This window comes from Saccoglossus kowalevskii, chromosome 7, assembly GCF_978046115.1.
Source record: "Saccoglossus kowalevskii chromosome 7, keSacKowa6.1, whole genome shotgun sequence".
NCBI lineage: Eukaryota > Metazoa > Hemichordata > Enteropneusta > Harrimaniidae > Saccoglossus > Saccoglossus kowalevskii.
In genome coordinates, this window is record NC_140647.1 from 34977285 (window position 1) to 35004435 (window position 27151).

Genomic DNA, 27151 nt, shown 5'->3' on the forward strand with positions numbered 1-27151 from the left:
TATTTTCTAAAATATTTTAATCCCCTTTTTCACTATTTATATACTTACATGGAAACTATACATGTCTCAAAATGTCAATGGTTTCGTCAAATAACTTATAACCTAGTCATGCTATTATAAAATTACTGTGTGCTTATTCTGATGATCCTGAATAAATCCACATGCCTACTCAATTCAATTTAATAATATCTGGCATGACATAAAAATAGTTAAAAATACAATTTTCTCTTTAGATTATAAATAAAGCTAAGTTGACGGCTTCTTGCAAGCCCATACAAATCTCATTGACTACATCAGTCATTGACCATAGTTCATTACAAATTCAGATAAAAAGGCAATATGGTACAGTTTTTGTTTGGAAGACAAGTCGTCTCAGGACAGCTGACTGTAATTTTAGCACCACTCATAGTTCATCTTAAAGAAAATTCAGTACTGAGTGATATGCACTACATTGGCCAATTCATTGAATGATTCAAGTTTACCAAATAGTGCATTTTTTTTCAGGGTTCATGGGACTACCAACTGGACATCCAAAAGCTGCTGCAAAATCCAGTGAGTTTGACATTGGACCAATAACCCTGCAATATATAGAAATATATAGAATTTTCAAATAGATAGATGCTGTTAAAACCTTTTCAACACAGAAGTGTTATTAAATGTTGCTAAATTATCCGTATTGACTATTTGAAAATTTGATAAACACAAACTAATGTTCAGTAGTTGTTTAATAATCTCACTGTACATATTTTGGTGATTTTGAATTTCAAGAGTTTTAGGTTTATCTTCTTTTATGTTCTACGAAATAAATTGATTGCAATAACAGAAAGAAAGTGAACTTCTGAAGTTTATAAATCATTCAACATTCGTACCATCTGCCAATTATCACTGAATGCACAATCTCAAGATTTGAGTTATAAAATGATATCAACTGAGTTAATTTAGGTTGTAAGATTGTTCTCATTAAACATCACTAGAAATTTTGATGGAACGACTCATTGCATTTTCAGCAAATCTAATTAGTATTTCCTGTAGGAAACATCACTGTCTTCTTACCTGTATTTATCATTACTATGTACATCAGTATAAATAGACTCAATGGCAGACTCTGGAGTGAAGTATGTACACCAGACTTGGGCATTTCCCAGATAAAACAGCTGATCTGATGTTAAATTTAAACCTGGTGGCAATCTATCTGAAGGATGAGTATCTACCCAATGTCTGTATGCTATGTGAGCCATTTTAAGCCCTCCATTGTCAGCAATGTTCTCACTAATAGTTGCTGCTCCGTTCAACTGAAATAAATTAAATGCTAATTAGTTTTTAATATATAACAAGTTGCATTCTCACTTTGTATTATATGCAGCATACCTCCCATTGATTGCTGTGATCACTGTGAAGAAATGATAAAATGCATTGGTTTGCCAACAAATCCTGAAATATTGAAGCACTGAAGCTAGTCTGAAGCTTGTTGTGTTTCTAGGTTTCAAACTCTACATTCTACTCGCAAAATTAACTTTTTTTTCCCGCCTACAATGAAGTGCAAATATTTTAACATTTCATAAAATTGTCACTAAATTTCATCATCATTTTGGACTATACAGACAATTTCAGATATTGTTTTTTGATCAAGTGTTTTCACTTTATGTGGGGAGAAGCAGACTGTAGAAAATGATTTTGTAGATGGTCTTGAAAGATGAGAATGGCACTGAAAGGGTTAAAATACAGAGTGGCATCACAACATTTACCACCATACAAAACTATACTACAACCCAACTTCTTTGCAATACAGCAGATGTATTTCATTGGTTGAATTAACAAACTGAATGACCGTGTTATTTTACTTCTAACTGTCAACGACAGGTGCTGTAAAATAATTTATTTTCGCTTGGAATTAATTTATGCTGAAGGAATGATTCTGAATCAGTGAAAATAAAATCCAGCGAATATACCTTTTCCCTATATTTGACATTAAACTTATTAAAAATCAGTGAAAATAAATTACATACACAAAAAGTTTTTCAGCAAAAATTAATTCCAGCTAAAATAAAGTATTTGAGTGTATTACTCACATGCATATCACCAACTTGGTATTGAGAATACTGATCCACCATACACTGTGCATGTTCATCAAATGCAATAGCAGAGTCATTTTGCCACCAATTAACTAGGTTACCATATTCATCATAATGACGACCCATGTTGTCAAAGCCATGGGTTAGCTCATGTCCCATTATCATACCAATAGCACCAAAATTAATAGACCTATAAAAATATCAAACACAGTCACTCAACTACAAACATGGAAATATATACACTGTGAGTCGGAGTTATTCAACAATCCACATGTCTGCTTGCTATGGAAATGCTATCTAATTTTCTAAGTTTTTTTCCTGTTGAAAAACAACAACTCTGGCGGACTTTACAGATCATTAATTATTCATCACTGGTGACATTTTTTATATTGACCAATCAGCAATTTTAACAAACATCTCATGGACAATATGTAGAGACAGAGTATAGGTCTGAGTTGTGTCTTGTTTGCAACCCACAAACATTATCAGTATGTACATGAACTGCAAATAATATTAAGCTTGTCACAAGAACACCGTAAACACTATACCTATGACAATCATATAGGTCATAGGTCATAGTGCAGATGTCATCACATACTTTGCTGTATTCTCATAACCTTATTATTATTATACACCTTCTTCCTGTTTGATGAGAGAAACAGCCAAAAATGCCAATAAAACACTGCATTGTGCAAACTTTTACAGTTCCTGATAAAGGAAAGTGTATTATTATACAGAATACATCTCCAGTATCATAGATTAGTAAGAAGCAATTATGGTAAACTACAATGAAAATAAACAATCTAAATTTTCATAAATGTGACTTTGTATATTTGAATTCAAGCACACATGTGATTGCCAGTGACAACATGTGGTTGCCAGTGACAACATTACAAAATTTAAATTACACACTTACATTGGGAAATTAGTGTCGTAGAATGGATTCTGTAAAATAGCTGCTGGGAAGACCATCTCATTGCCGGATGGGTTGTAATAGGCATTCACTTCGGCTGGAGACATATCCCATCTACAATGTACATGTATAAGTATAAACATTAGTATCAATAGAACATACTACATTAACCCTTTTGAAAAGCAAGGACAACTGTTATCGTCTTTCTCAAAATAAACCTACATGTTGAACATTTTTCAAAAATATTATCAACCCCTGTAGCCAAACCTGAATTATGTTCATATGATGTACATGTCTGTAACTACATTCTGGGTCACATGAAATATAAAATATTGCTTTTTCTGCAAAAAAAAATGTTTACTGTTACAAAATCTTTGGAACATCTATGTTTTTTTTATTTAATTATATTGCTAGTGAATGTTAACATGTTTTTTCTTCTTGTTCATCTCAAAATACAAATCCAAAAATGTTGGATTTGATAGGGTTATGGGGGGAGGGGTAAATATGGTAGGCTCCTCCAGCCAATAGGAAATGAAGTACAAAAAGATGATAGATACCAATTACTTACTCTGATTTATCAACCGGTTTGTGCAGCTTATCAAATAACATCTGGACACCAAATTCAGTTACAGCAACAATATTTACAAACTGATTGTCCACCGTTATGTCAAGCTGAAATAGTGATCAAACATTTTATGAAAGATGTAATAATTTGTGAGGTCAAGAATTTGATGCAGTAGGGTGAGAACTGCAGTACTGTGACTCAATATAAGAGGGTCCAGGTGCAGGGAATGTGACTCAGTATAAGATGGTGCAGGGAATGTGACACAGTATAAGAGGGTCCAGGTGCAGGGAATGTGACACAATATAAGAGGGTCCAGGTGCAGGGAATGTGACACAGTATAAGAGGGTCCAGGTGCAGGGAATGTGACACAGTATAAGAGGGTCCAGGTGCAGGGAATGTGACACAGTATAAGAGGGTCCAGGTACAGGGAATGTGACACAATATAAGAGGGTCCAGGTGCAGGGAATGTGACACAATATAAGAGGGTCCAGATGCATGGAATGTGACACAATATAAGAGGGTCCAGATGCATGGAATGTGACACAGTATAAGAGGTTCCAGATGCAGGGAATGTGACACAATATAAGAGGGTCCAGATGCATGGAATGTGACACAGTATAAGAGGTTCCAGATACAGGGAATGTGACTCAGTATAAGAGGTCCAGGTACAGGGAATGTGACACAATATAAGAAGGTCTAAATGCATGGAATGTGACTCATTACAAGACGGTCCAGGTGCATGGAATGTGACACAGTATAAGAGGTTTCAGATGCATGGAATGTGATACAATAGAAGAGGGTCCAGATGCAGGGAATGTGACACAATATAAGAGCGTCCAGATGCATGGAATGTGACACAGTATAAGAGGTTCCGGGTACAGGGAATGTGACACAATATAAGAGGTTCCAGGTGCATGGAATGTGACTCATTACAAGAGGGTCCAGGTGCATGGAATGTGACTCAGTATAAGAGGTTCCAGATGCATGGAATGTAACTCATTACAAGAGGGTCCAGGTGCAGGGAATGTGACACAATATAAGAGGGTCCAGATGCATGGAATGTGACACAGTATAAGAGGTTCCGGGTACAGGGAATGTGACTCAGTATAAGAGGTTCCAGGTGCATGGAATGTGACTCATTACAAGAGGGTCCAGGTACAGGGAATGTGACTCAGTATAAGAGGGTCCAGATGCAGGGAATGTGACACAATATAAGAGGGTCCAGATGCATGGAATGCGACACAGTATAAGAGGGTCCAGGTGCATAGAATGTGACACAGTATAAGAGGGTTCAGGTGCAGGGAATGTGACACAATATAAGAGGGTCCAGGTACAGGGAATATGACACAATATAAGAGGGTCCAGATTCATGGAATGCAACACAGTATAAGAGGGTCCAGGTGCAGGGAATGTGACACAGTATAAGAGGGTCCAGGTGCAGGGAATGTGACACAGTATAAGAGGGTCCAGGTGCAGGGAATGTGACATAGTATAAGAGGGTCCAGGTACAGGGAATGTGACTCAGTATAAGAGGGTCCAGGTACAGGGAATGTGACACAATATAAGAGGGTCCAGGTGCATGGAATGTGACTCATTACAAGAGGGTCCAGGTGCAGGGAATGTAACACAGTATAAGAGGGTCTAGGGGCAGGGAATGTGACACAGTATAAGAGGGTCCATGTACAGGGAATGTGACACAATATAAGAGGGTCCAGGTACAGGGAATGTGACACAGTATAAGAGGGTCCAGGTGCAGGGAATGTGACACAGTATAAAAGGGTCCAGGTGCAGGGAATGTGACAGTATAAGAGGGTCCATGTACAGGGAATGTGACTCAGTATAAGAGGGTCCAGGTACAGGGAATGTGACACAATATAAGAGGGTCCAGCTGCAGGGAATGTGACACAGTATAAGAGGTTCCGGGTACAGGGAATGTGACTCAGTATAAGAGGGTCCAGGTGCAGGGAATGTGACACAGTATAAAAGGGTCCAGGTACAGGGAATGTGACACAATATAAGAGGGTCCAGGTACAGGGAATGTGACACAATATAAGAGGGTCCAGGTGCAGGGAATGTGACACAGTATAAAAGGGTCCAGGTGCAGGGAATGTGACACAATATAAGAGGGTCCAGGTGCAGGGAATGTGACACAGTATAAGAGGGTCTAGGTGCAGGGAATGTGACACAATATAAGAGGGTCCAGGTGCAGGGAATGTGACAGTATAAGAGGGTCCATGTATAGGGAATGTGACTCTATATAAGAGGGTCTGGGTACAGGGAATGTGACACAATATAAGAGGGTCCAGATGCATGGAATGTGACACAGTATAAGAGGTTCCAGGTACAGGGAATGTGACAGTATAAGAGGTTCCAGGTACAGGGAATGTGACAGTATAGGAGGTTCCAGGTGCAGAGAATGTGACACAGTATAAGAGGGTCCATGTACAGGGAATGTGACTCAGTATAAGAGGGTCTAGGTACAGGGAATGTGACACAATATAAGAGGGTCCAGGTGCAGGGAATGTGACACAATATAAGAGGGTCCAGGTGCAGGGAATGTGACTCAGTATAAGAGGATCCGGGTACAGGGAATGTGACACAATATAAGAGGGTCCAGGTGCAGGGAATGTGACTCAGTATAAGAGAATCCGGGTACAGGGAATGTGACTCAGTGTAAGAGGATCCGGGTGTTGGAAATGTGACTCAGTATAAGAGAATCCGGGTACAGGGAATGTGACTCAGTGTAAGAGGATCCGGGTGTTGGAAATGTGACTCAGTATAAGAGAATCCGGGTACAGGGAATGTGACTCAGTGTAAGAGGATCCGGGTGTTGGAAATGTGACTCAGTAAGAGATAGCATGTTGAAACAGTCAAGAATCATTAAATCACAAATAAACTGATGTGCAAATGACAGGTAGTTATATAATGCAGTAGAAATCTGATCTGGAACTTTTTTAGTACAAATTTTTTATATCATATGTCTGTAGTTATTTGGTCATAGCTAGAAAACAAAGGCAGACAAAGAAGCATAAAACAATCCACATCACAAATGTCCTGTGCAAGTTATTCAACTGCGAGTGTTTTTATTAGTAAGAATAGTCAAAAATGTATAGCAAAATTGGCTGTCTGGTAATCCCTTGGACAAACATTGGGACAGCATATGCAGCATCCATGGTAATTGTAGCAATTTTTGTCACATTTTACCACTGTTTCTAGCTTAAATTGTGTGATTGCCAAGACTGGATTTACAAAGTTACCTTATCATAGTATTCTTGTAATTTATTAGAATGTTCAAGCCACTTTGGATAACCAATTTTATCTATTATGGAGACCACTTTTTTCATTGCTCTGTCTCTGGTGACTTCATCCATCCATGCAACTTTTGGGAGATTCTCCTCAAAAGCACATTTGATTGCAGTTACCAAGTCTTCAACCTTTAATACAAGTAATTGTAAATTAGTGACTGTGTCTTAGATGTGTGTACAAAAATGAGCATCTCGCTTTGTAGCAATTATCAATCAGGAGTTGAAGCTAGCTACGAGTTAATTGCCAACTGAATGTTATTCTGCAATGTGCACTTTCTGAATTTGCTTTGGTATTGTTTTATAACGGTAGAACTATCATGTCTACCTTCACAGTTACTATACTAGTAATCATTGTTAAAATTATTGAAGATTTTTGTATATTCTTAATAAGATTGGGTGCTCCTTAGCATGTTCTGACCACTGTTTCCTCGCGTGTCTGAATGCAATTTAAATTTAGTCTATCTGATTAGTAAACATAAGAGATTAGCTCAAATCGTAGCCCTGCTTCGTATAGCGTGAACAATACCAGTACTAGCGAAACAAATGAAACATTATTACATATTTAGTGATTAAAGCTGAACCACAAATACATAAACAAACAACCGCACAAAATAGCAACATAAAGCTACATTTTCTTTCAAAACAAAACACAAGGCACATAGATATCAAATTTTCACAAAAAAAGTTAAAAAAAATAGCATTTTGCCTCAAAATGACAAAAACATTACTACAATTAGTTTTTGATAGCCATACTCAAACCACACACAAGATTTTTGAAAAAAATGAAGCATTGCCAGAATTCTGACCATTTATTTTACCACAACAATCACAGAAGAACTAATAAAGCATTAATTCACATTTTGAGGGAGTTGCCATACACAATCACAAATAATCAGAGAATGAGTGCAAAGGGAGACTGAGCTATAAAACAATCAAAGAAACATACCTTTGCCTTACTATGAGGTGGAAATTTTTCTTGGACATATAAAGCACCAGTGACAAATCCCAATGAATCATCAGTCCGGCTTATGCAAGTCTGCCACCTTGGCGGCAGGTCAGTGACCCCTGCAGTGACTGATAAATAACTCATGACTATATCAAGGAAGGCCTCTGATAAATACCCTACAAACTGCAATATAGTTTGTAAGACGATGTAGTCAGCCAAGAGACTGCAAAAAAAATACATTATTTTAGCTGGAATTATATTTCACTGAAAACACTTTTTGAATATTATGCATGGAGTCTATTTTCAATGACTTTTGATGAGTTGACTGTAAAATATTGGAAAACAGGCATTTTTACTGGATTTTATTTTCACTGAATCGTGTATTTCAGTGAAAACACAGTATTTTACAGTATACATTCATGCAAAATGTGAAACCTAAAGCTGACTTAAATTTGGATTTTTAATTTGCATTATATGAACAACTCCCTTGATTGGTTCACCATAAAAAATGTCAAAATCAGTTGCCTTGGTAACAAATCCTTAAATATTGAAGCACTGCAGCTAGCCTGCACAAAAGCTAATGATGTCTAATCATCTAATCAAAAATAATCTTTACTGTTGTAATTTATTTACAACTTTATTTGAAGAGAGTTTTCTAAATTTGATTTCAGAATTATGATAGATAAGATTTGTCATGAACTGTACAAAATTCAAAACCATTATGATAATTACAGGGTTCAATGAGAGGGTTTCTATGGATCATACAAAATGCAATTTTAAGAGGCTTATGTGGCACCTTCATGACAAATATTATTACTATAGAACAAATTGTGTCAGAGATTAAGTTGTAATAAATGCAAATGGCTCATTTTTAACGATAGTCATTTGCATAATATGGGTGGACCAATTTTGCATGAACAAAATATCATTGTACACACGAAAATTTCATTCCATGCTGAATAGGTTAGAGATTTTTGAGAAAATAGTAACAATCACCAAAATACAAAAGATTTACTCATCAAAACAAGACTGTCGACAGTCTCCCTGGCCTAATACGTTTTTTTTTTCAACTAAAATAATTGAATTAAATATCACAATGCTGTGGCAAGTGATGGCATAGCAGTCTATAACAGTCCTTTGAGCCTTATAGCCTTTGCTTAAAATGCCTTTGTCATTTTGCAAATGCATTGTGGCATTTAATTCAATTATTTTTGTTGAAAAAAACTATTAGGCCAGAAGGATTGTCAACAGTGTATCTGACACAGATGTCTGCTGGTAACTCATACACTAAATAGTGTAATTCTATCTGAATAACAAACATATAACAATATCTTAAAATATAGATACCTGGTATCTGTATCTTGTATTAGTTGTGACATATTGACAAGGTAGTCAGGCGTGACCACAATAACATCGTCATCTTCGTTCACATTTTCAAATATAGCATCAAAATATACCATCATGTCAATCTGAGAAAATCCAAACACATGCAAGTTATATACCAATGATTTATAACTCATTTACTTTATATTGGGCTTAACACAACCCAATGAATAAAAACTTTATTATATACATCTAGCGCCATTCTGTAAAAGTTTTATCTGCACTCATTCCAATTTTACTGTGGAATTCAGATTTGTCATGTCATATTTGAAACACTATTCATAGTTTACATTGCACATAGAACCACTATAGTGAATGATTGGAATAGATCCATGTCGCTGAATTTGCACAGCACAACGAACAGCACAGCACAGCACAGCACAGCACAGCACAGCACAGCACAGCACAACGAACAGCACAGCACAGCACAATGAACAGCACAGCACAGCACAGCACAGCACAGCACAGCACAGCACAGCACAGCACAGCACAACGAACAGCACAGCACAGCACAGCACAGCACAGCACAACGAACAGCACAGCACAGCACAATGAACAGCACAGCACAGCACAGCACAGCACAGCACAGCACAGCACAGCACAACGAACAGCACAGCACAGCACAACAAACAGCACAGCACAGCACAGCACAGCACAGCACAGCACAACATCAACAATTAAGGCACTTCACATACTAGGCTGGTAACACTTCAGGGTGGGAGGAGAGCAGATAAAGCATTTTCTCAGCTTAATTAGGCTGGAAGAGAGTGTTAGAGAAGACCAACACCCTATGCTAGATATCACAGTGTAAGACATCAACACATAGCTACTAAAGTATTATTTTACCATAAGTGCAGTATTTATGTAGCTGTATATGAACATACTCACTGCTGGTACAAGCTCCTGTAAATCTGCAATGGTCATTTTGTGGTAATTTTCTTCTGGATCTTTCTGGTCAATTTTCTCAGTGAACAACTATAAAATTATGAAACATCAATTTGTGCACACTATTCAAACAAAATGATGAATATAGAACCTAGTGTTATAACAGCTAATGGCACCAGCTTTTAGTAGTAGCTATATACAACATTCCAAAGTGATCAGACTTGAGATTTTCAAAAGATAACAAATTAAGAATGACATAATATTCATAAAAATTAAAGAATTGGGGATATCATCACCAAATGAACAAATCCAACAGAGGACGTACCATCTGATCAAATTGATTAAATCATCAAAATAGTAAAAATAAATGCTTTTACAGTAAAAATTCCATAGACATTGTATAGTAAATCAATAATGATTCTACAGAACATTTGTATATGAGTGTATATATTGTATCATATTGATGCTTTCGTAGAACATATTTTGATGCTGATCAGATGGTGTTAGCATTTTTGTATAGTGAGTCCTGAAGAGAAAATGAACTGGAAGTGGTAATACATTCTGTAATACACTCTCTTTTGTATTAAAGTGGGTGGGTTTCCTCTCTAATATTGAAGATACAGGATTATTACAATCATCAGTGCTGATTGAATAAGAATGAAATCAATTTTCAAATCTGAAAGAGCCACACCATGAGAAGATGATTGATAATTAAAGTGCAAGAATTTTCAAAAATAATTTGTTGACAACAGAATATTTTCCAAATTTACATTAAACTTGTAAAAATTCACACTGTACCTTTGCTAGCTGTGATTCAAATTCAAATATTTCTATCATTCTCTGAAGTGCGTAAGTCTCGTTAGCACCGAGTAAAATTGCTACATCTGTACAATATGCAACGTACGCTTCACGTTGGATTTCCTAAAAAAGTATAAAATGATCACTGATATAAATAATATATTAATTATGGTAACAATAAATTTTTTACCAAAAATAGGAAACCGTTAATTGTCGCAAAATCCTTGAAAGATCTAGACGGTGGGGTGACCTCGTAGAGTGGAATTGCTGGAAACCTCAGAAACATGGAAACCTTGGAAAGCATGGAAACCTCAGAAACATGAAAAGTTGGATTTAGCAGTGACCAAAATTGAAAAAATAAGTTAGGGGTTAGGGGGTTAGGGCATTGACGCTGCAGGTCGGCGTCTTCTACACCGATCTGACGCATATCGCGCAAGGTGTGTCGGGAGTTTGTTCGAAATTTCGAACGTTTTGAAGTCCATCGTCGATTTCCACGTATTTTACGGATATATTAAATCGTTTCAGAGACCTGTTTACTAAATAATGATAAATGAAACTTAGAAAACTTGTAAGAACAAACTGGGCCCAATTTGCGCAAATTGCAATAAGTTTACGCTGCTAGAGTCTGGTTCGAATGGATATCTACGCGTGATTTTATTGCGCTCAAGAACGTTCTATTTTCGAACTAGTTGAAACCGGAAATAATGCAACTACTTTCGAACTTCAAACACAAATTTGATTATCGTTATTATGTGTTAGTTTCTGTTGTTTCAAAGATTGAATTATGTATGACAATAATATTTCACTCTATAAACAATGTTTCACTAAAATATGTGATTCAAAGGCAACCCAAATTGTAAAAAGCAATATCAAGTTCCGCGTATAAACACTGTTGTAAAGAGGCGGCGGAGCGGAATTTTAGCCAAAATCGGCTAGTAAGGCGTCATATGACACAGGTTTGTGCTGGGACAGCGCTTCGGGTGACAACACAACGGGGGTTAGGGCTAACCATTACCCTAACCCTTTCCTCCAATGTTGTCCATGATTACAATGCAATATACTGCCCTCAAACAAATGGCGCGAAACCCAGCCTCTTGGGGCGTCAAATGTCATAGAAAGTCAAAATGGCCGCTGACGATATTTCATCACCTGCAAATTGGCTGCCTGACTACATGACCTTTGCTAAACTCAAGCGAGTATCCCGTATTTTCTGAATTTCGTTTGTAGAAAAGTCTTGAATATTTTAATGATTTAAATGTTTTAAATTGATTGAATTTGAATTTGATCCTATAACTATTCATGTTTCCAAGGTTTCCGGCAATTCCACTCTATAGGTGACCTCCTGACCCCCCAAAACACATGCAATCAACATTAAAGCAATGTTTTGGAAAAGAAATAGAAAATGCACAAAAATGAGCAAATAGACACTTGCATATGGTGCCATGAAAATAATAAGTCTGAGTGTCATCCATGTCAACAATATTCATGCCAAATTTCAAAGCAATCTGACAAGCGGTTGTAGAAAAAATCATTTTTAACCATCAATGACAAAAATATTCCCAAATATAAAGATTTACATGTGATGTCATGAAACACACAAATCTGATAGAAGACCATTCCAGGTAGGTGTGGTATGAATAGCAAAACAATCCAGCTGACAGTTTTGGAAAAGAAATCATTTTAATGAAAAATACATCGCCCGACGACAACAGGTGTGGTCATCCCATAAGCTCCGCTTGGTCATCTTTGATGACAGTGGAACTAACAACTACCGGTATTCATTAATACTGTATTAAAGAACTGAAGCAATCATTGAAATAATGTCAGTTAGCTATTTTCAAGAAGTTGAAAATACCATTTTTATTAAAAAAAGATAGTTGAAGTTATTATCATGATAAATATGATAGAGGTTCACCCAAGGTACCTAAATAAAATATACATTTGAAAACAGTTTGTTTATTTAAAAAGCAGTGTTTTAACTATAAATGACAAAAATATTCCTTACTTTAAGAGTTTGCAGTTATAGTCATAAAATAAACAAATTTGATAAGTGACCAAGACAACAAACCACATAAATATCTACCCAAGGTACAAATGTATCAGATATCAAAGGATACCTTTGTTAAGGTCCGCAGGTGCTCGTGTTCGACCGAGCCTGCTTGACGCCAGGATAGCGCATTAAAAATTGCCATTTGACAGAGAGATGGCCACACAGCCCTGTCATGTAGTCCCAAACATGAATATGACTTCTGTGGCAAAATGCACTATGTGTCAGCACTAGCACTTGCAATTTGCACATACAAAAAAAAAAAAAGTCAGGAGAGACAATGGTGACATTCAATGTTCAGAACTGTCGCCTGGCATAAAAAAAAAAAAAAAAAAAAAAAAAAAAGGAATTTTTACAAAAAAAGTCAGTCACAGACACCAATACATTGTAAGTCACTTCCTTTCAGGTATGGACGTCAATTGGGGTAGAAGTGAGATGATTTTGGTATGTACAGCTTTTACCCAAACTTTCACAATTGGGTCATTCTTTTATCACCTGGAGATCGGGATGATAGAAGTGCTACTTTGGAACAATCCAAGAGCAGTTAGCATAGCTGTTCTAGTCCTATTCTCATAGTGGTAGCCAAACAACCAGCATAAATAAACAAAAAACTAGCTTGGCGCCCTCTAGTGGCAGCTTTAATAATACCGTAAATTTAGTGAAACTTTTATATAATAAATCAATTATGGAAATTGTGATAATGAAATCAACTCACAGTGTTGTTATCAAAGTAATAATCCTCGGAATCCAATCCCAGACCAGCTTGTTGAATCTGAAATAATCAACATAGTGAAACTAACGATGATTTCTTTTCAATTACATTTTTGTTAGACATTACAAGTCTATACATAATGTGATCATATAATACAAAATATGACATAAAGCATAAATACATTACGGTAGAACCCAAAAGTAATTGCGCTGTTTTATGACAAGTAACATGAAAATAATAAATATTTTATTTGTTATGACATTGCAGGCACTTTATTTCTAGTTAGAGAAAGATGAACTTGTTACGTAAGCGTTGGATTTCAAATGATAATTCTGTAGTTACATTACATTTTTGTTGATAAAACGTTGGTTATAGTGTGAAAGTCTGGTTGTTTAGGAGAACAATTATAATAAAGAATGACAAATATTCTATGAAAACTGTTTTTGATGGCAGTGTTCCACTTTGCATGTGAACACTTGAATATATTTCCATTTTAACTAAGTATTTCATTCAAACAAAGTCTGCAATTCTCATTAGATATTTATGTAGAGGCATGCAAACAGTTCGGAAATCTAGTACTATTCCCTAAAAAGACTACTTATGGATCTTCTGCAAACATTCCCAGTTCCACACTAACTTAGAGAACGTGTTTAAGATTTCACAGTAATACTTATAAAAAAATAAATAAATACCTGTATCAAGTTAACATTGGAGTTTTTATCATCTGGTGCCACATACATAGCAAAGAAAGGTGTACTACCAAGTTTATTTGCCTTGGCAATGGATTGTTCTAATTTGAATGATTCTTTACTCCACACTCCAGATACTATATCATTCGTTAGTGTCCATGAGCCAAGGCTACCAATCAACTTTAAACAAAAAACAACAGCTTTGTTTAGCATATTTGACTAGCACTGGAGAAGGAACAAGATCCAACACTGTGAGGGCGCTCTTTGCAGAACATCATCGTTGGCTGCTCAATGAATAAACAGCAAGATAAAAGCATGAACAATACCTAATAGCTGATACTGGTCTGAGCTAAATAGAAATGGCCAAATAATTGTAAAACAAGTCATTGAAAATGACACAGTCCCCGTTAAGTTCTCTTTGTGCTTGTCATATTAAAGCGGAGGGGTTGTCGCGAGCGTGTCCTTGAAACTTGAGTTCCAAGTGGCGTATACAACAGATTGTTTATTTACATCAAAACATGTGTTTCGTGTCATAGTAATATGGCCAAAATAAAAACAGCCATTATTCGGCCATCTTTCATCTGATTATGAAACACACTGATATGTATGATGTATCTGCCAAATACGAATGAAAATGGTACATAAATTGTGGAAATATAGTAGTAAGGCCAAAAAGTCAGATGGCTGTCAATCAGCCATCCTTGACCAGATTTTGAAACAAATTGTCATGGACATGCATCCTAACATGTATAAAGTACATGTGCCAAATTTGAATGAACTGACAGAGCACGTCCAAGATACCGCATAAAAAAACAAAAACAAGATGCCTGCCAGTCGACCATCTTTGATCCAATTGCGAAATAAATCGTCATGGACATGTATCCTAACATGTATTATCTATGTACCAAGTTTGAATGACAACTGACAAAGCATGTCCAAAATACAACATTTTCAAAAAACAAGATGGCTGCCAGTCGGCCATTTTGAATTGAATCGCTAAACCACTGCATGTGCATATGTCCCACATAAGGTACTAGGCACATGCAAAGAATGAACGGAATCGGTCCACAGGATTCTGAATTATGACGTTGGACAGAATTACGCACGGACAGACGGACACATGGACGGTCGGACGGACAGACTCAGAAACTCACGGACAGTCGGGGACATGTATCCTAACATGTATGATCTATGTACTAAATTTGAATAAAAACTGACAAAGCATGTCCAAAATACGACATTTTCAAAAAACAAGATGGCTGCCAGTCGGCCATCTTTGATCCAATTGTGAAATAAATCATCATGGACATGTATCCTAACATGTATAATCTATGTACCAAGATTGAATGAAAACTGACAAAGCATGTCCAAAATACAACATTTTCAAAAAACAAGATGGCTGCCAGTCGGCCATTTTGAATCGAATCGCTAAACCACTGCATATGCATATGTCTCACATAAGGTACTAGGGACATGCAAAGAATGAACAGAATCGGTCCACAGGATTCTGAATTATGACATAAGACAGACTGACGCACGGACAGACGGACACACAGATGGTCGGACGGACAGACTCGGGAACTCACGGACAGTCGGGACATGTATCCTAACATGTATGATCTATGTACTAAATTTGAATAAAAACTGACAAAGCATGTCCAAAATACGACATTTTCAAAAAACAAGATGGCTGCCAGTCGACCATCTTTGATCCAATTGTGAAATAAATCGTCATGAACATGTATCCTAACATGTATAATCTATGTACCAAGTTTGAATGAAAACTGACAAAGCATGTCCAAAATACAACATTTTCAAAAAACAAGATGGCTGTCAGTTGGCCATTTTGAATCGAATCGCTAAACCACTGCATGTGCATATGTCCCACATAAAGTACTAGGCACATGCAAAGAATGAACAGAATCGGTCCAAGGGATTCTGAGATATGACTCCGGACGGACGCACGAACGCACAGACGCACAGATGCACGGACGGACGGAAACCGAATTATAAGTCCCCGTTTTCGGACTTCGTCCGAACGGGGACTAATAAGCCCCTTTCACATTCTCTGTCTGATTTAGACATGTAGACCTAAGTTTCAAAAAGACACCAAATTTCAAATTTCTTTCACTCTAGCCCATATAGAATATATTGTTGTTGATATCTTGGCCAACTCAACAATTTGATAGATAAATGTGGAAGAGTTTATGGTTGATTTCTTTAACTCACTGGAGCTTGCAGAAGGTTCACTCTGGCTATAATACTAGGTTATGAGGTTATTACGAGGATACCTCAAAGTATTCACGAAGACAGTACAGCGGGAGTATCAGGGGGCAAGTGAACATATGTACATGTACTAAGTTTCACTGAAATCCAGCAAATGATTTCTAGAGATGTGTGAACAGACTGCACTACATATAAACTAACATTTTATATGAATTAAATCTGCATACACATTATTTAATACAATTTACATATCTCCTTGTAATGATCGACTCACTTCCAACATTGGTGTTGGACCACGAAGTTCAGCACCAGTCTTATTAATACAAGCAGAATAATAATTTTTGGCTTTAGTTACAGCCGTGTTCTCTTCTCCTTGGTATGTGATGTCATCACTCTCAAGAAGCTGAAAAAAAAAAACATGACCAATAAAAAAATATTGCCTTCCTCAGGGATACTGTATTTTGTGATGGCAGCACACTAAGCAAACAGGACAGACCACTCAGGTCTCCGGTCTTGGGCCATTACTCTTGTCAGGTCAGATCATTGTAATTAGACAAAAAATAACCAAAAGTGTGTGAAATTGTCATAACTATATGGGCAGTATTCAATAGGGAAATGAAGAAGAATATTGTTGCATTCAATAACACAAAATGCACATATTACAAACAATCCAAACAACCTAAGATGGATATTAATCAGTTCTTTCACATACTCATAAACTTGCATTATAACTTCTAATAATCACATATCTCACACTTGCATATTTCCTCATCTTATAAATGTTATCCATGCATGGATGGGCACATATATACAACCACTATGGGTGCATGCACACAGGTCAGAATTAGATCTAATTAATATGAGCAAATGTGATTATAAAGTAGGCTATCATATATTCTGGATAGGATAAACAATGGAGAAGAGGGTTCCATGGCAACCAAAAGCATGTTCATGCACAGTAGTGGTACAATGTATGTTGGTAAAATAAGAGTGCACATGCACCACAGAAAATCTAAAAACTGGACAATTACTATGCAATTAAAGTAATTAATATGCAGATTTTTAACAAAAAAATGAATCCATTGTGTAGTCAATACAGTAAAAATGAGCTAATTATTATGTAAATTAGATCATTAGTATGCACAAATTACCTTTTTCAATATTTCTTGAATTTTAGCATAGACGCGAGAAAAAGAGCTCCACTTGGCTGTGCCAGCAGGTAAGGTGACCTCTTTTAGGAATCTCCCACAAGAATACTGGTAGAAATCTTCACAAGGGTCTGCGTTGAGATCCATATAACTCAGTATTGAAGAACTGATTTCAATACACTCTGGTTCCAAACATACCTTGACATCAAACAATATGAACATTTCAATCAAATATTTATTGTCTAAATTTTGCCAACGTTGGCACAGAAAGGTAGTGTATTACTAATGGGATAGGTAGTTGTGTAAAATCCGTATGAGAAGCCGTGTTTTCTAGTAAAATGGTACAATGCAATAGAGGGAATGCAGCTTGTATTTGAGCATCTACACATATGTGAAATGATGAATTTTGGGTTCTCAAACATTCAAAAAGAATGGGTGTTACTTCTATTGGGAATTTGTTATCTTATACAGATATTATGTTATATATGAATGTTACTACGAAGTAATCGGGAATAATCATAAGATGTCAGTAACTGATTATTCAGTTATGATATATAGACTTGTTTGATTCTGGTGACCAGTGATACTTGTATAGGGATAATTTTGGGGTTGTTGATAACTATACCATGACAGCTAGTGAATTCAAATATGGTCTAATGGGGACAGCTAGTTAAAGTAATGATAGCATTTTTTTGGTTTAAATATAACCATTATAAAGATGACCAAATCTTGCATGGGCAAAGTGACCCTACCTACCCAAGTTTAATGTCATATAAAGTAATATTAGTCATTTCCATGAAATTGGTCAAGTGATGGAGACCATAAAAAATTATTATACATGAACAACACACACTATTATGGAAAGTGACAAATCATCAGTCTTAGCCTCTCAAAACGTGATGTATTTGACATTTCGTCTAGGGTCACCGGTAAGTTGTCATCTTGAACCATATGTCCTGAGATTTGCTTCAGACCCAGATGCAACCCTGCAGCCATCATATTTTCACTTGCAAGTGATTTAATGCACAATGTCTGTATATAGCGTATATTCTATGCTTTCAGTGTTCACATTTCTGTGATGGTCATTACAAATTTATACTAATGACACAGAAAATGTTTTATTAAAAAGAAAAATCAGAGAAAAGTTATTGATAGCTATTGCCACTTTAGTTCAAATCTTGTCAGATCACATTTGGAAATTACAAGATCTAATTTGCATGGTTATCATGATATGGGTTGTAATACGAACAGCAGAATTACTCTATTATAACCAAATTACAAACAAGACCATGAGTCAGTGTAAGAAGTATTATGATAATTTCTTACCTGATTATTGACAGTATAGTAGTATCCAAACGTGCCAACTGCAGCTAACACCAGAATGATTATGATTAAAATGAACACCAACGCAATAAGACATTTTTCCAAATTGGTTGACTCTTTACGTTGATGTTTTTTAGCTCCTGTAAACACACACAAAAAATGACGTCATAATTAAATATTCAAAAAGATTAACAGCACTGAATTATGTGTTTTCAATTGTTTCAAATTCAAATATTTGAAGAAATATTGGTGTTTAATATGCAAAATAAAAGCATCAGCACAGATTAATCGAATCCATAAAATGAGACCTTGTGTACAAAAATAAAAACATCACAAAACCACTGACATCTCAGCAGTTGTACCAGATGTTGTAACAAACAATTTACAATGCACAGTTCTCATTTTATATTTAATGTTAAAATTCATAAGCAAATAAAATTCTGTTATTTGTTATAAAGTGAGTATTATATATAAAATAAAATTTACAAAACAATTATCAGTATTATTAACTATATACATAATTGCTTTGCCTTAAAAAAGTGCGTGCCAAATTCAAATTTTGAACAGGGCTTACGTGGAATACCTCCATCTCATTTAAAAATACAATAGGACAATGTATTTAAAATGTGCAACAACAATATATACCATGTCTGAGATCTGGTTTCAGACTTGTCAAAATACCTCATTTTAGTGTTTTTTACAACAAAAATGGTCAGAAACTGGCCACCTTAATTGATTAGATGTCAAAATTATTGTATGTACATGAAATTTAATTAGAAAACACAATAACTTGTTTTTGTTGATGGAAGTCCTCATTGTGTCTGGACAAGGTAAGTTTGATGGAATCCACTTTACACCAGTACTGTACATGTAAGTCTACATATGTGATGGTCACATTGAATTTGTTTGCAGCTAGCAAACTGTAAAGTAGCAGTGAGAATAAAAATGCATTCAAAAATGATCAATTCACAGCCATTTTGAACATTGCATTCTGGGTATTATACAAATATTCATATTAATCAAGAAAGCTGCACATTATGCACAGAATATGATTAATGAATATTCCAAATCCATATTACCAAACATATTAATTAGAAATGTTCATATTATCAGTATCTTGACCAATAATTTGCTGAGACTACTATTATAATATTTCCCTAACAGCTGTGATATAAAATCCTATAATCCCAACAAACAGTGTGCAGTCAAATAATAACAAAAGCAAAAGACATATTTTGTTATTGAGTTTAAAATAATGCACACATAAAACTGTTAGCTGCATTTGAAAATGAATGGAGTGGAACAATCAGTACAATTAGATTATTGATTCTATAGGTATGTCACTACCATATGTTACTACACGTATTGACAACTAAATGCTGATATATTAGAGTAAACAATTGTTACTATAACTACTTTCTGTGTGTTAAGGTCCCCAAGCTTTAAATCTCTCAGACCAAGATTTATGATGTGTGTTATGAATGACTACTGTGATTAAGAAGTCTAGAATGAAATTCTGGCTAAAAGATATTTTTATGTAAGAACCATAATTTATTATTTCAAGTCAAGTCCAAGTTCCTTGATGAGGTATTTATTATAATATAACTTACAAACAAACAGTGCATATATATTAATGGAAGTTTTGTCTGAAGAGACAACAGCATAGAGAATGACACTTAAGTACACCGCAATTTTATACAGACTATGGTCTTTTGGTTTTGATGCTCGTCTCAAGTTTATTAATTCAAAAACACACTGAGCTTTCTTCATTTTTTCACGCACTCAAGGCGTCTAATTTTTACCTTTTCACACTAAGCCCACTGTGTGACATATTCATCAAATGAAAACAATCATTCTTTGAACTTAGGTAACTTATGGCAGATGGCCAGTACTAACGAGGCTAGCTCGTGCATAGTTAAATAGAGAAGTAGAGCAGTCACAAGAAATGTTTGAAAAAATATATGTCCAAATTATCGATATCTGAAAAAAATGTCAAAAATAAAGATCTGTAATCCCTGTTTATAAGAAGAGGTTCTGTTTGTATATTTGTACAACAGAATAGAAACAGACTGGTTATTAAAATAAAAAAGAGCATCAATTCCTTTATTAGAAAATGAAAGATGTACAAAGTGTCCAAACTGCCTTGACAGTGTCAGCAATAATACACGGACCACTATATGGTCTTGCCCTGATATTTGTAGAGGATGGAAGTCATTTTCATGATTGGTGAATCCTGCAGACATATTTATAAGCAAAGTAAGAGAAAATACAGCATGGATACACCACATCTTGACTGAAAATACCTTCCTTACTAGCAAACTTCAGGGCAAGGCAATGGTGAGAACAGACTTCATGAAAATCACCAAAAGTCATAACTGCTTCAACCAAGATGTTTGTATAAATGAGTGCAAGAGTAGTCCCCTATTTAACATTTAATCCAATGATTGGATAATCCAGCAGTTCATTCTATTCATATGCAAATAGCTCTCTTTGCGGCGATTGTTGTTGTGTTAGCATCACAAATTCTGACCGGCAAATATAGCAAACAGAAGAACTAATATATAGATATTGCGACATGTCTTTTAAAGGTATTTATGACATCAATTATATCAGCGATTTTTAAGCATTTTTATTTTCCTTAGATCTGGGTTTTAGATGCTTTTCAAAGCTGCATAATTTGTTTTAATGCGATGATATACAGTCAAATGGTCTTTATAAACAGGTGATCTGCATATGAAAATTGGATTATTTTTGTATGGATTGCTAACTTATACATTTGACATAATATTTTTTCAGAAATTAATGAAATGTTACTATTATAAACAAAACTTATTTGAGTTGAGCAAAAGCAAAATCAAATAAGTTTGACTTGAGAAAATGAATATTATTGTTTTATAAATGGAATGCTATCGATAATCATTATTTTCGGTTCTAAATGAAGGTGCATCTGCAAAAATATTGCTGAAAAGATGGTCACATACGACAGGTGATCTCATTATATAGTTTGTTCATATGTTATGCCTTGAGATTGCCTATATAAGTGTCACTAACACAGGTTTGACTGAATAATAATAATAATGGAAAAGAAAATTTAATTTGTTGCTCAAATTCTAAGTTTAATTCTTTGTTTAATAAACAAAGATACCATGAAAATAACAAAAATGCTTCCATGGACCTATTAATAATTTGCATTGATAAGTGTATGACTATAACTTTAGATGTATTATTATTCAAATATTCACTACATTAATATCTAACAATAATTATGAAGTGCTAAAACATGCTAGGGCACAAAACAAATGCCAAGAAAACTCATTGTTACCTGAGCCGAAGTCAAGGTTTACAAGAGGTTCTGATCCGATCACCAAGCATTAAAGTACCGCCAATACTATCTATATGTTAAGGTCACAACTCTTGGGATAAACATTTTTATTATTATACCAAATAAATCTTAAAAACAAAGTGTGGCACTCAATCGTGCATAGCAATCTCTCAGAGCACCCCTGTGGACGTGAATACACACAAATACACATTGGCAACAACCTGTGTATTCCTATGGGAAGCAGCTATATACCACATGGTCTCCAAGTTCACATTAGTATCTGAGTTGCACACTGCTTGAGTATAGACTTATGTCAATACCATTCTCTTTCAGAATATTTAGATATACAAAACTTGTAACAAAGTCGAACAAGGCAATGCTGTCCCACGGCAAAGATTGTGACTCTCAGATTATTTAGAAAAATGATTTACACAAAAGCAGATTAAATGGCTCGAAAAATGTTGCCAAGAATATAAATAAACAATAAAGTGAAAAAGCAACAAAATCCTAGTTTTCTCTTCAATAAAATAGTCAAATAGTAAAAACAGGCATCTCAAACTAGTTACTGGAATTTCATGAATATTGCCATGTATTGTATCCCATGTGCAAAGAATGAAAAGAATCGATCCAAGGGATTCTGAAATATGACCTTTGGAGGACATGTATCCTAACATGTATAATCTATGTACCAAGTTTGAATGAAAACTGACAAAGCATGTCCAAAATACAACATTTTCAAAAAACAAGATGGCTGCCAGTCTGCCATTTTGAATCGAATTGCTAAACCACTGCGCATGCACATGTCCCACATAAAGTACTAGGCACATGCAAAGAATGAATGGAATCAGTACAAAGGATTCTAAAATATGATTCTGGACGTACGGACGACGCACACAGACCAAATTATAAGTCCTCGTTTTTGAACTTCGTTCAAACAGGGACTAATAAAAAATATTTGTTCAGTTTAATTTGTTGTCTACACATGATATTATATATAAACAACTCACACATAAACAATAACAAATTCTTTCCATAACAAAACCAGAAAAAATATTGAGTTGAGCAGATATGGGTAGTCGATATGTAGCAAATCAGCATGTTGTCATGGACTAAGTGCAATTCACGCTGTAGTCACTCACACATGGTTCTAATATGTAATCCCTATTTCATTTATATTAAATCAATAAAGAATTATTGCAGATTAACTAACAGTGAAGTTAAGTTGCAACATGTTGCATGTTTGTAAGGTTAATAACAAAAAAAAACATTTACATGCAGAAAATACATGGAATGAAAAAATACGAAATGACACGTTTTTTCACAGAATCAATAAAATTGATTTATTCTACTCTGCCTAACATACGGGTCAATGTGTACACTATGTTAAACTGTTTCCATTTTTTGAAAAACAAAATTATATTCAATTAAACAAATCATGTTCTGTGTTAGTGACCACCTCTATATAAAGACCACATTCCTATGGTAACCACTTTAAGGCAGTCACAAGGCATAACGTATGAACAACCAATCACCTTATGTGACTTAATATTTTTGCAGAATTCCCATTGTTTTGGAAACCAAAGAAATACAATTTTGTTTATAAAACAATGTTTAATTTCTTCTAGTCACACTTATTTGATTTATTTTCAAAATGATAATAATTATTACAGGTTTAGGCGTTATTAAGTGTTGATTAAACACCAATAGTATTTATAATTGATGAGTGTCATGGAAACAGTAAATATGAAATCGATCATACCCAATATATTCAACAATAATTACAGATGTACTCACGAATCCAATCCTCATCACTGTCCTCATCTGTCCCATCCTGGATAAAATGTACTGATGCTTCAGGATCATCAAAATATGGATCAATTCTGGTATTATCAGATCCATTTCGACTCCATTTTACTTTGGAGTTTATTTCGTTCCCTCGCATTTTATATACAAAAACTTGGCACTTTTTCCCCAAACATCACTGGAAAAACTTCCTGCAAATATATATATGTATACAATGTATATATAAGTATAAAATATTCTTGCCTTCTGCATCTGACATCAGCAATCCACTGTCTTCACTTGGCATCATGTAGGAGTCATCAACATCACCTTCATATTATTTACCAAAACAGTTTTAATTTTTTTTTTTAATCCACTGTAACATATGTGCAGGACATCATGTGACATGCCTTAATAGCAAATAGTAATCAACATATGGTGATTATTAATGACATGCAATCCAATGAATTTGCACCAACTGGAATTAATTTGCATATAATACAAAACAATAAACTCACACAAGTTATAAATAATTGCTAATGTATCTGACATAATTATATTTTAAGAAGACATAATTATATTTTCCCATAAGGCAAATCTATAATGTATTAGCCTTGGCATGTAATTATTACAGATTTAAAATATAATAATTTTAACAGCTATTCCAAGAAAAAGTATTGGTGAATTTTATTGGTTATTATTTTTATTATAAATCACAATTATAAGAATTAAAGGTTTTTTATGACATCATAGCTTTACATTATCACACAATAATGAAAATCTCTATTAGCAACAAAAAGTCCCCAAATTTAATTAAATTTGTTTAATTCTGATAGTGGCGACTGTAACCCACAGTGTGGGCTTTGCTTCACACATTATCTTGCAATAGACCCTCTTCCTCATCATCCACTTTTGATACCGGTAGTTTAAATATCGACAATATATTTGCCATTATTTATTTTTAGTAATGACAATATAATGGCTAATAAAATAAATTTGTCAATACATTGGTCAATATCAGATTGTAAACATTGTCTAGCGAAAAAAATAAAGTCAATTTAAATATAGACTAGTGAATTTCAAAGTGCAATAAATACCACTCAAATGCAGCTCAATGTTGAAACTTTCCAAAATACAACTACCGGTACATATAATATATAAGAATATAATTATACTAGGCACAACATATTGGCTTAAAATATATTTCCATATGTCTAGATGAAATTCTTTTCAAATTGGAAAACCATATAATGATGTATGACAACATACAGTAAAATGTGTTATATATCACTTGGAATTTATTTTTGCTGAAGAGATGATTTAGTGAAAATAAACTCCAGTGAATATTCCCTTTTTTTCTATATTTTACATTCAATTTGTCAAAAATCAGTGAAAATAAATTCCATAAAAAACATACAACTTTTCAGCGAAAATTAATTCCAGCTAAAATAAAAGATATTTACAGTAGTGCACATACTAGTACAGGGAGTGATCAAATTAACAATGAGGGGGGTCCTCTATATTATGTATACATGCATACTACTGTAGGGACAGGTCAATGAGTAAAATGAGGGATCTCCATCTCTATATTGCCCAGTATGCAGTCCCCCTTCCCATGATGTATGGACGTATAATGCTTACATTGAATCACTCAACTTTTGTGATGGATACAGTACATAATTGGTTTATGAGATCCGGGTATATGAAAAAAATAAAGACACAAGAAACACATGAAGAAATTATACTGTAATTTACTGTGTGTTGTTTTGCCATCTGTTCTATGTAACACCAATTCATACCTTCATGAAAAGACAAAATATTGTGAAACAAATATTAAACACAGAACTTCATACTTTTCCAGACTCAGTGAATCCATCACTGGAAATCCCAATTTTCCAAAACACTTCATGTTTTGACAGTGACACTGTTTTTTTGTCATATACATGTAAAGACCTCACCCTACGTAAAACACTACGTGGTATATGTACAGTCAGCCGGCAATAGGGGTTAGGAATATATAAATAAATAAAGAAAGGACATCGCGAACCATGATTATTATTGCCGGTAGTTGCGGTTCACTACAATATATTTGTAAGTTCCAGCTCATATTCTCATCGGGACTCGCTGCATTGCGACAGACAACTAATTTTTTCAACTTCCCTTCACAATTATCTTGTTTTTCGATCATATTTTGTTGTGGGTCACCAATGCCGGTGATCTCCGTCAAGCCACCGACAAGTTAGTAAATACGGTTGGGACAATCATGATTTCGGGACAGTGCAATGTTTGCCCGATGACGGTGAGATTATGCACACGCCCTGTACACGACAAGGGAACACACGGCAACAACGTTAACTGCGACTTATTGCAGAAATTCGATAGCTATATTAGATATCAGCTCATTAAAAATGGTCTGGGCTGATCGATCGTTACCATCAACAAAATGTATGGAAATTAACACATTAGAAATGAAGGTCAACCTAGTTGCCATCCTCTCTCGTTGCTTCCAACCTCAAATCCAACGTGGCACTTGTTTTCAAACCGTCTGACACACTTGTTTACATGTCACACGTGACTCCTTTAAACTGATATCCCATTCCATGACATAGACACTCACCTTAACGACTCAAATTAGGGTCAACTCATCGCCCTGCTTTTTAGCCAAATACAACGGTCGTAGTTTTGATCCCGGAAGGGGTGATCATCCAACACTGGTCTCGTAAACAAATGAATATTTCACGGCGGCCATGTGGTGGCGTTTTTCGTGAACAGTGAGCACTGGTGTGGGTGAATGCCAGTGTCTGTGACGGGGTACAGTCACTTCGCCCGAAATCCACTTCGCCCGAACTCCTTCGCCTGATTACCAGTTCGCCCAATTACCGGTTCGCCCAATTAGGGAATGGTCAGTTACTTCGGCCTAGGGGGGTCGGTGGATCAGTAGGGGGGTTACCCTGTGTTTGATTGTGCGAATAGGGGGGTCACCCCGTTTTTGATATCATGAATAGGGGGTCACCATGTTTTCCAGAATTCACATT

The 27151-nt window shown here is 35.3% G+C and overlaps 1 protein-coding gene across 2 annotated transcripts; it reads right to left on the bottom strand.

Annotated features, from left to right (window-relative positions):
• On the bottom strand, positions 1–26831 carry LOC100377405 (endothelin-converting enzyme 2-like). Of its 2 annotated transcripts, XM_006825969.3 has the most exons (17): positions 26734–26831; positions 24129–24328; positions 19016–19152; positions 17693–17887; positions 16816–16944; positions 14319–14495; positions 13630–13686; positions 10868–10990; positions 10073–10159; positions 9149–9270; positions 7802–8024; positions 6808–6984; positions 3554–3657; positions 2989–3099; positions 2070–2262; positions 1054–1292; positions 1–578 (listed from the first exon to the last, which is right to left on the bottom strand). In XM_006825969.3, exons 2-17 carry the CDS (start codon positions 24274–24276, stop codon positions 479–481), a joined length of 2322 nt encoding a protein of 773 aa, XP_006826032.1. In that variant the 5' UTR covers positions 24277–24328; positions 26734–26831; the 3' UTR covers positions 1–478. The 2 variants fall into 2 exon arrangements, with proteins under 2 accessions (XP_006826032.1, XP_085357631.1); XM_085501505.1 differs by lacking the exons at positions 24129–24328; positions 26734–26831 and adding an exon at positions 24381–24493.
• Positions 26832–27151: the final 320 nt, after the last annotated feature.